Source organism: Podarcis melisellensis (assembly GCF_964234715.1).
Source record: "Podarcis melisellensis genome assembly, chromosome: 1".
NCBI lineage: Eukaryota > Metazoa > Chordata > Lepidosauria > Squamata > Lacertidae > Podarcis > Podarcis melisellensis.
In genome coordinates this window covers 71,837,907-71,849,273 of record NC_138528.1, presented here as the reverse complement: position 1 = coordinate 71,849,273, position 11,367 = coordinate 71,837,907, and the positions used below count along the sequence as shown (strand labels likewise).

The 11,367-nt window shown below is 41.9% G+C and overlaps 1 protein-coding gene across 1 annotated transcript; it reads right to left on the bottom strand.

Moving 5' to 3' along the window:
- Positions 1 to 3,172: 3,172 nt before the first annotated feature.
- Positions 3,173 to 10,951, bottom strand: RMP24 (ribonuclease MRP subunit p24). The gene is made up of 2 exons (XM_081904599.1): positions 10,884 to 10,951; positions 3,173 to 4,149 (listed from the first exon to the last, which is right to left on the bottom strand). The coding sequence occupies exon 2, from the start codon at positions 4,035 to 4,037 to the stop codon at positions 3,429 to 3,431; it is 609 nt and encodes a 202-aa protein (XP_081760725.1). The 5' UTR covers positions 4,038 to 4,149; positions 10,884 to 10,951; the 3' UTR covers positions 3,173 to 3,428.
- Between the last annotated feature and the right edge of the window lie 416 nt (positions 10,952 to 11,367).

Here is an 11,367-nt window from a genome sequence, read left to right as displayed (position 1 = left end):
CTGCCGCCGTGGGCAGTGAATATTAATGATGTATCATTTTTGTGCTTCATGCTGTGGCCACAGACATGTGATCTGATGGTGAATTTGGGGTGACCCAATGCAAAGATCCTGAGGATCCCTGAGGATCCCTGTTTTGTAACCACGTTTTTGCACCATTGCAGCCCCAGGCAACAGTGGGTGTGTGATTTGGGGGGGCAGGCTGTAGCCATGGACATGCTATGTGCTCTGATGGTGAATTTGGGGTGACCCAATGCAAAGATCCTGAGGATCCCTGTGGATCCATGTTTTGTAACCACGTTTTTGCACCATTGCAGCCCCAGGCAACAGTGGGTGTGTGATTTTTGGGGGGCAGGCTGTAGCCATGGACATGCTATGTGATCTGATGGTGAATTTGGGGTGACCCAATGCAAAGATCCTGAGGATCCATGTGGATCCATGCTTTTAAACCACATTTTAAGTGGGGAGGGAAGGAAAAACACAGAACGGACAAGGAGCACGAGAGGGGTGTGCAGAGAAGCAGCTGGCTAAGAATGCAGGGGAGGGGTATAACGGCAGGGAGGAAAGGAAGGCAAAAATTTTCCCTCACCTACCCACCCAAGCCAGCCAGCTCGCACTCTCTCTCTCTCTCTCTCTCTCTCCCTCCTGCCTGCTTGCCTGGAGCGGAGGGGCTTTCCCTGCTCTTTGTTCCGTTTGAGCAAACACAGCAAGGAAACAGAGGAGGGTGGGCAGTAAGACCCTGAGGCAGAATGCAGGAAAGCAGCCGCTTCCTCTTTTTGAGGGGAAAATACGGTAATAATTTTCTTAAATTATTGGGGGGGCAGAGCCCCCCCAAACAAATTTTTGAGGGGGCTCGGGCCCCCTCAGGCCCAATGGAGTCGGCGCCTATGAAAGAGCATCCCCTTTTGTCCCATGGCTGGTAAATTTACTCTAGGGAGGTCGAAAGTCCTAAAACATACATGGACCAGAGAAGATGGTCCAGTTCTATGGGGGTAGAGGTAACAGAACACTGAAGCCATTCTACAGGCTATAAAGAATGAGATGATAGTGAAATCCTAAATTACGAGGAGCAGTTCAGCCCGTAGAGGTTGAGGGGTCATGGGTTATTTTCAGCCCTCCACTCCTGCCACAATAAAAATATTTCTCCACGTGGTAAGGTGGTTCATCAGAGAGTGGGCTCTAATTGACATGAAGACGCCAGGTTTTCCTTCCCCAATGCAATTCCCCCACCTGAAGTAAAACAGACCAGAATTCTGCCATTTCATCCTGTGTATTTTGTGAAACAGCTAGCCATATTCTGTGGAGATGGCGTCCCATACCGAGTTGAAAGAACTGAGTTCATCTAGTATGGCAGTTCTTAGTTTGGCAGGATTTTGTCAGAACATCCTAAACCTCCTATGACTCTTTAAATAATAATAATAATAAAAAAACATTTGCCATCACAACTGTGGTATCAGAAAGCTAGAGAAGACTTGTTGATTGCTGTTCCTGCTGGAACACCAAGTCTGGTTTGAGATGACAGAGTGCCATCTAGTGATCAGATTAGCTGTTTTTTTAAAAAAAAGCCAGTACATAGTAGGAGTGTGCCGACTCAATCCTAAATTCCACAAATCCTAATTTATAAAACCAACTCCCTCATCCCCAAACTCTTGAGTTGCACTTCCTGGAACTGTGCAAATCAGTAATTTACCAAAAGGGGCAGACATGCACTCAGAATTAAGGATCTTTGCATCCATCTTGGCCCAGGGAACTGAGCTCATAGTTCTTTCAAACACATTCCTCCCCTCCACCCTAATTTGGGGGTGGGGAAGTACTTGCCATTACACAGGGGGAAATGACCCTGCAGGCCTCTAGGTACCGTTTGGCTACAACTCCTACCATTCCTGACCTTTGCTCATGCTGGCTCAGGCAAGTGGGAATTGGGACTCCAGCACCTGGAAGGTCAGAGGCTCCTGACCCCTTTATCAAACCATTGTGAAGTCAGAAATCTTTTTTGGTGACTGCAAAACATCTAGAGATCCATTTTCTACCCACCTCTAGCATAAAAAATCGCAACCTTCTCTCACTTCCACGGGAGTGCATGTGTGTACTCATCTCCTCATCCCAGTGGGAAACAAAGCTTTTCTCCCATGTCAGTACAGGAAAGAAACAAGAAAGCCTCTCTCCCTCTCTCTCTCACACACACACACACAAACACACACACACACACACACACACAGTGTGTTGGAAGTTTGGGTGCAACTCAGCTTGCAGAAGAGGGGTTTGCATAAAGACAAAGAAGTCAGCATAAAGGTACAGTGATAGTCTAGGAATATAATAAATAATTAAAAAATAATAATATATTACTTATACCCCGGCCATCTGGCCAGGCCTGCCCAGCCACAATATACAACAGTATATTAAGAACACAATAAAACACCAAACATTTAAAACTTCCCTAAACAGGGAAAAATGAAGGCTCCTCGCTCTTTCTCTGTTTAGACTGAGAAGTCTTAGGTTGTACCTCCCTCACACTGACAGACTTCAAGAGGTCAGCTGGGAACTATCCTGAGTAAAAGGAGCAAGGATGGCTGCCTTTCTTTAGTTTGTTAGGTTAGAGAACTAGAAAACTACTTTGTTATTTTTCTTATTCTACAAGCATCTCTGTGTGCGCTTGTTTATTTGCCTAGCTGGAGTACCAGCAATGATTTTTCAGAAAGAGCTAATGAAGTGTGGGGCAGTGGGGTTAAGAAATAAAGAGGGACTCTCCCAGAAGCAAGAATGAGGTCTGGAGTCATACAGAGGCAAGGAGGCAAGAGGGACGTGGTATTCACCAAACTAGGTTAGTGAAAACCTGGGGTGTCTCCTGGTGCCACCATAACATTTTCTTAAGAGCATTTGGTTAGTGAAAAGGCATATTGTAAGCTAAAAGAAAATTGAAATGTCACCCTTTCATTAGAACATTAAAGGTTTCCTGAGAATAATGATGGAACAAGTGGGAAACAAAAGTAATTAAGCAATTAGTTTTGCTTCCCAATTGATTTAAGCAACGGTGCAGATGGACCTATAGTCTCAGTTTTCAACTCAGGACTTGCAAGAACTGTAATGATCTGATACTGTACACATTCTCACATAAGTCTTGCTGTTATAGGGGTTTTTGGAAATCATGTGGGGGGAGTAAATATACAAACAGCTCTTCTTAAACGTTTTATTCATCATTCAAAAAGAAAACATTCCATAATCTTTTTACAAAAAAAAGGCTTTGGAAAGAAGGGGGGGAACAATTCCTGCCCCTATTTTTCCAAGTTTTTTCCCCAGACCTTTGCACCTCTAGTTTCATAGCCCTTTGCTCCATGAAAAACTATAGTTAATGCAGTAGCAACGGGTTTATTTTAAAGTGATGCATTCCTTTAATTAGCTACAATTATGTTACATCAATTATTTCAAAAAAATTAAAGTGATAGTAAGAAGTTTTTGAGGTCCCCCTTATTACTTTTCTTATTTTCTTCAAGATGAAGCAGTCTTTTCAGCTGTGCGAAGTGGTCTTTGATGTTTCTCTGAGTCCTGGAGGAAGAACGAGGTGTTGATTGGCCAGATGATGTTCTGGAATTGGGTGTCCCTCTGTTGGATCCAGAATGATGGTGGCTGACAGGTGTGGTTTTGTTTGAAGACTTCCCGGCTGATGCCTTTCTGCCCAAACCTTCTCTACTCTTCCCAGAATGCCTTGTTGTTTTCCCACATGCATTGCAGGTAACCAGCAGGACATTCTTTGCTTCCTTGTACTTCTTCAAAAGCTTTGTTTGTTTTAAATTGAGTTTGTAGCCCTTTGCTTCCCGATTAAGTAGTTTTTGTATCTGTGGAGTCAACCTTTTTTTAGGCATTAGACGTACCCTAACATTACCTGGAAGGAGAAACTGGAAACAGTAATGACACACTCGGTTCACAGAATCTTGGGTTTTGTCTTCTCTGTTGCTGAGTGTCCACAGTAAAAACCGTGCTTGGGCAGGGCACGTGTCTGCCAGCTGCCGTGCTGCATCTTCCAAGTACTGCGGCCTGCCCATCGTCTTGAACAGATCCAAATGTCTGTGGCAAATGGATGAGCTTCAAAGCGAGCGATGATGGAATTGGCCAGGACTCCAGCAGCCTACTCTCTGACACCAATTATGTGACTGCCTGCAGAAGGAAAGTTAAAATAAAATAAATAAAATGTAAGAAACAGATTATTGCAGTTGGATTAATAGCTTGCAATGCAATACATGTAAGCCCATTTAACAGATGCAATTAATATTATTTTCAACTGCAGAGTAAACACACATTAGGTTTCATTGGTGTGTTGTGCCCGTCCCTGGTACTCTGGATCAGTCATCACTTGCCATCAAGGACAAGTGTCTTCACCATTTGCTCTCTTTCAGTGTTGTTAACTGTGAAGGATAAACGAATATTCCCCAAAATTATGACTGGCTGACAAAGCAATTATTATTTGAGGACATTTAAACAATGTCCAGCCGAGGACTTCCGGAGGCGGCGCAAAACGGCAATGGCGGTCCTCTTTACCGTGTGAAGAGGGGCTCCGCGAAAAAGGGTCGTCCGCTGCGGCAAAGCGGAGACCCATTAAGACAAACCGTAGGCAGAGCGAGCCTGCGGCCGTGGGACTCGGCGGGTGCCAGAAGCCCCCCCAGAAACGAGGAAGGGACCTCGTAAGAGGCTCCGGAACGTGAAAGGGGGAGCGGCGCTGTGAGTTCATCGCTCTTTTCGCGGAAGTGAAGCCGCGCTGCTGTTGCTGATGAGCGTCGACCTTTCTTCTTGAAAATCATCGGAATTGGCTGCAATTTACCCGTGAGTAAGGGGTACTAAAGATTGACTCAAATTTATTTAATTCGGCTGAAAACGGGAGGCGAGTAACAGGAAGTCCGTCTCCCGGTCCTGCTAATCAGAGCAAAGCAAAGAACCCGATGTGGGCTGAAGCGCTCAAAAGAGACTTTGAAATTAGTATGAAGGGGCATTAACAGACTGTGTTCTTTTAGAAATCAAAAAGATTGAAGGATTAAATCTTTTGGTTTACTGCGCTAAGGAATCTTCCTCCTATTGTGAAGTGACGTGGAATTGAAGGGATAACCGAGCTATCGGACTGCCAGTGTTGCAAAGGAGTACTGTCAGGCTGCTGAAACTTTTTCTTAAGTACAAATTGTTGCATTGATGGATACACTATCGCTTTAATACTGATATTGGAACCTTTCTGCTACCTTGTGGCACTATTTTGAAACAGAACTATCTGAAAGCCTCCTTTTCGAACTTGGGGACTATAAAAGTTGAAATAGGAACTTTGATGGTGGAAAAGAAACTTTCTTTCTTTTGAAAACCCCCCCTAGTGGATTTGCGGAGGCATAGAGGTCTGGGAACTGTACCTTATTGGGATTTTTTGTGGTTTAATTGTTTACATTCTGGACTTGCCTTTCTCATGGATTGAAAGACTATTTGACCTTGAACAGAGGCAGCTGGGGAATGAGTGGCCCAGGGAAAACAAGAGCATCTAAAGCTAAGGAAGCCTTGGCTGAGGAAGCTAAAGAAAAGAAAAAAGATAAGAGAGCTGGGCAGCTTGTTCAAACAACGTTGACTCATCAACGCAGATCCTCGGTACCAACTGTGCTGACGGCGCAGGAGGAAGAAGTTGAAACGCTTGCAACAGAAGATATGGCAACTGGAGGAACTGATCCAGTCTTGAAACAAATTTTGGAACAACTGGCACTTTTGAATAAGAAGGTGGACGATCAGTCATCTAAAATTGACAGAGCTACATCTACTATCAGTAAGTTAACAGATCAGGTTTCCCAGCATACTCAGGCTATTGAGAAATTGCAAGGAGCTACGGCGGAGAACTACAAATTAGCTGCGGAAGCCAATCAAAAAGCTGAGCAAGCGTGCAAAAAGGTGGAGGAGATCAAAGGGGAAGTAAGACCTCTGAAAAGACAGGTAGGAGAACAGCAAGCCTACCTGTCAATGGTGGAACTGAAAAGTAAGGAATGTAATCTTAGGCTGAGGGCCGTCCCAGAGCTGGAGCAGGGCAACCTAGAGGAATTTTTGACACAGTTGTTTTCTAAATTTTGGGGGGTTGAGGAAGATAAAGACTTCAAAATTGTGACGGCCTTCAGATTGGGAAGATCGGTTAAGAAAGACAAGTCCAGAGACTGTTTGGTTTGTTTGAGAACAAGAGAGGAAAGAGACAAGATACTAGGCCAACATTTTAAAAAATCTCTGGAAGTTGAAGGCAAAAGGGCAGAAATTTATAGAGACATTCCTAAATATCTGTTGGACCTTAGAGCTTCATATACAGACTTGGCTAAATTGTTAAGGTACAACGCAATCCCTTACAGGTGGGAATTTCCTCAAGGTTTATCATTCACCTATAAAGGAAAGAAGGTAAGAATTAAAACACCAGAGGACCACCAGAAGTTCCTACACGACAACGAGGAGGACCTCCAAAAGAGAGCTGTAGATTCTTGGCCTCCACCACCGGGATCACCACCAAGACCCGTACCATCTGGAGGCGGACCGGCACCACAGCCTTCGGGAACGGAGGACAAATTAGATACCCAACTGTGATACTTAAGAAGTAGACCAGGATGTCTCTACAGCTTCTTAGTTGGAACATAAATGGCGGGAATTCTCCAGAAAAACGGAGAAAAGTATTTCATATTTTGAAAAAAGAACAATTGGACATTATTTGCCTGCAAGAAACACATGTGACAAGACTCCACAGAAAAGTGTTAATTAACAAAAGGCTAGGCCAAGAATTTATCTCATCGGACAAAGTTAAGAAAAGAGGAGTGGTGATATATGCAAAGGAGAACTTGTCACCAAAATTCGTATTTAAAGATGAACAGGGTAGAATTTTGGCAATTGAAATTCAGACACAAGGAGAAAAGTTTTTAATTCTAGGAATATACGCCCCAAATGATGGAAAATCGGAATTTTTCAAGAAGCTGCATGAGACTATGCTGGACTATTTGGATTACAACAACATTATCATGTTGGGAGATATGAACGGAGTCACCTCAGTGAATATGGATAAGTCGCAAAGTGCTAATATAACGAAAGACGGCAGACTACCAAAAACCTTTTTCGAAATGACTGACAATTTGGATTTGATTGACATATGGAGGATCAAGAACCCTCTAGGGAAGGAAGGAACTTTCTTTTCTGAGGCCCACATGACATGGACGCGAATCGACCAAATATGGATAACTAGAGGGCTGGCACCTAAGACCAGAAAAGTGGAAATCTGCCCAAAAACCTGCTCCGACCACAACGCTTTGAGAATGGAGTTGAGATTAAATACAACCGGATCTTTCAGATGGAGAATGAATGACGCTTTGTTAAGAGATCAGGAGATTGTTAAGAAGGCCCAAAAAGTTTTAAAGGACTATTTTGAAATAAACTTAAAGACAAATGTGGAAAAAAGAACAATCTGGGACGCAAGTAAAGCAGTTATGAGAGGGTTTCTAATACAGCAGAACACGATTAAAAAAAGGCTCTGGAATGAAAAGGAGGAGAAGATTTTGGAGAAAATAAGAGAAGGAGAGAAAAAACTGAGATCCAGGCCTAAATCAAAGGAAGTATTGAGAGAAGTGAAGTTTTTCCAGGCACAATATTCGAAACTGATAAATCAAGAGGTGGAATGGAAAATTAAACAAATGAAACAAAGATCCTTTGAATCTGCTAATAAGTGTGGGAAGTTGTTGGCTTGGCAGTTGAAAAAGAGACAAAAGCTTAATACAGTTACAAATCTAGAGATTGAAGGGAGAATGGTTCAGAAACCCGAGGAAATTAGAAAGTGTTTCCAGAGATATTTCAAAGAACTTTATTCACAAAGGCCACAAAAAGGCTCGGAGGTGGACCAATTTGTCACAACTAATGGATTACAAAAAATACCCCAGGAAATGAGAGCAACCCTGAACTGTAATATTACAATCCAAGAAATTGAATGCTCCATTCAGAACCTCCAACTGGGCAAGTCTCCGGGACCTGATGGACTTACTTCCAAATATTATAAGGCATTGAAGGATTCATTGATACAACCATTGTTGGAAGTTTGTAACCAGATTATGGAGGGGAGGAAGGCACCGGAAACGTGGAAAGAAGCTTTCATCACGTTGATACCAAAATCAGAAACTGAAAAAACTCAACTCAAAAACTACCGTCCTATCTCACTCCTAAATGTGGATTACAAAATCTTTGCAGACATTCTGGCAAGCAGGTTTAAGAAAGTATTAAATGAAGTGATTCATAAGGACCAAGCAGGCTTTCTCCCTGGCAGACATTTATTTGACAACACAAGAAACATCATTGACATTTTGGAATTTTTACAGATTAACTCAAATACAAGAGCGGTGTTGATCTTTATTGATGCGGAGAAAGCCTTTGACAACATTTCTTGGATGTTTATGAAGAAAAATTTGGAAAGGATGGGAGTAGGGCGGGGGTTTGAAAATGGAATAGAAGCAATTTATTCAGAACAAAAAGCTAAATTGATAGTAAACAACGTGGTGACAGAGGAGTTCAAAATTGAAAAAGGGACACGACAGGGGTGCCCTCTATCTCCTCTGTTGTTTATTTCAGTCCTGGAGGTGCTATTGAACATGATTAGAAATGACCGGTTGACACAGGGAATTGTGGTCGGAGAGAAACAATATAAACTGAAAGCTTTTGCAGATGACTTGGTATTAACATTACAGGAGCCAGCCTCTAGTACTAAAAGAGCGTTAGAATTAATTTCTGATTTTGGTCGGGTGGCGGGATTCAAGCTGAATAAACAAAAAACTAAAGTTTTAGCAAAAAACTTGACAACTACTGATATAGAGGAGTTCAGAAAAGAAACAGAACTAAATGTGGTTAAAAAAGTAAAGTACTTAGGGGTGCACCTGACCTCCAAAAATTTGAATTTGTTTAAGGACAATTATGAGAAATGTTGGTCAGAGATCAAAAGAGACTTGGAAACATGGTCAAGACTGAAACTTTCCTTGTTGGGCAGAATAGCTGCTATAAAGATGAATGTTTTGCCGAAAATGCTATTTTTGTTTCAGGCCCTCCAGATCGTGGATAAGGTGGAATGTTTTGGAAAATGGCAGAGGGATATGTCTAAATTTGTCTGGCAGGGCAAAAAGCCCCGAATAAAGTTTAAAATACTAACAGATGCGAAAGAAAGAGGGGGGTTTGCCCTGCTGGACTTGAAGTTATATTATGAATCTGCAGCCCTCTGCTGGTTGAAGGATTGGATTTTGTTGGAGAACACCGATGTCCTCGACCTGGAGGGATTTGATAATGCTTTTGGGTGGCATGCATATTTGTGGTACGACAAGGTTAAAGTTCATAAATCGTTCAAAAACCATATTGTCAGAAGGGCAATTTTTATGGTCTGGTCAAAATATAAAGACTTATTGGAGAGTAAAACTCCGAGGTGGCTCTCACCGATGGAGGCCAAAGCACGTAAAAGACTCAATATGGAGGCCCATTGGCCTAAATATTGGGAAATAATTGAAAAAATTGGAGATAAATGGAGGTTGCAGAGTATGGAAAAGTTAAAAAACAAGGTGCGAGATTGGTTGCATTATGCTCAAATCCAGGAAGTTTTTAAAGCGGACAAAAAAGTGGGTTTCCAGGAGGAAAAATCGAAACTAGAGACAGAGTTGCTTGAGCCAAAATCTAAGTTAATTTCGAGAATGTACAACTTGCTGCTTAAATGGAATACACAGGATGAGATTGTTAAATCCTCCATGATAAAGTGGGCGCAGGACTTGGGGCACAACATTATGTTTGAAGACTGGGAAAGGTTATGGAACACCGGAATGAAATTCACGGCATGTAGTGCCTTGAAGGAAAATATTATGAAAATGACATACCGGTGGTACATGACCCCAGTCAAGCTTGCAAAGATATATCACCTGTCTGATAATAAATGTTGGAAATGTAAAGAGGAGGAAGGGACATTTCTACACCTCTGGTGGACCTGCCCGAAGGTGAAGGCCTTCTGGGAGATGATACATAATGAACTAAAAAAGGTGCTTAGACTCACCTTACCCAAGAAACCGGAGGCCTTCCTCCTGGGCATGGTAGACCAGAGGGTGGCTAAGAAAGATAGAACTTTCTTTATGTACGCTACTACAGCAGCAAGGATCTTGATGGCAAAGCACTGGAAGACACAAAATCTACCCACACTGGAAGAATGGCAGACGCAGCTGATGGATTATGTGGAACTGGCTGAAATGACTGGCAGAATTCGAGACTCGGGAGAAGAAGAAACGGAGGAAGTTTGGGAAAAATTTAAGGACTATTTGAAAAAGCATTATAAGTTGTATGAATGTTAAAAAATGCTTCTCTCTAGGAAATTATAGCTTCAGTATCGGTAAATCTTTGAATTGGTAAATAAGGCACAACAAGACAGAAGTGGTGTAATGAAATAATTTTATTGTGTTGAAATTAAAAATTAATGGATTCGGATTGAAATGTTTAGAGACCAGATATCACGATAAAATGGAAGATATATTATTATGTTTAAAATAAGTCAACAAATTGCTGAGGTTTTGGCTTTACAGAGAATGCAGTGTCCGGAAGATGGGGGGAGTCCACTAGATTTATGGAAACATGTATTTGGAATTTGAATTTTGTATATTATAAACCTAATAAAAATTATATATAAAAAAAATAAACAACGTCCAGCCGAACACACATTGTTCTTATGTTATGTATTTTAATGTTCTTTATATTCTAAATCACCTGTGATCCCCAGATGAAGGCCAGAATATACCATACATTTAATAAATACATAATAAATCATATGGGACCCATTCTCTTGCTGTTCAAAAGGGTTGATCAATGAAGGCTGAGGCAACAGAAAAAACAACTTACGGTACTATCTGTCTGAACCTCAGCTGGGGAGTTGCCTCTGCATCTGTCACCCCACACTTGCAATCAAGATGTGGTCATACTGTACAGCAGAAGATTAAAAAGATGATTCTGTAGGGGTCTCACAGGCCCTTGCAAGAGTAGCATAAACTAGTTAGCTTAGGTGAGCATAAGGCCATGAGTTTAACAAGGACAGGCTGCCAACAAGGTCAAGCTAACCTGAATCAAAGTTTCCATATGCCAATGTCAATTTACCATTGTGTGCCTTTACAAAGTTTACTGCCAACTGCTATTGCTGCAAGAACGATGCTGGCATGATCCATTACTGCACTAGCGCTTTGTTGTGAAGCTATGACCACAAACCAAATCATTTTTGTACTGACCCAAAATAAGCTGAAAAAATAATTGATTGTACAGAGTACTGTGTTATAAGAAAAATACTGTTCCTTTATCCCTTATGGGGTATCCAAGAGCCCGTATAGAGTCCTTATG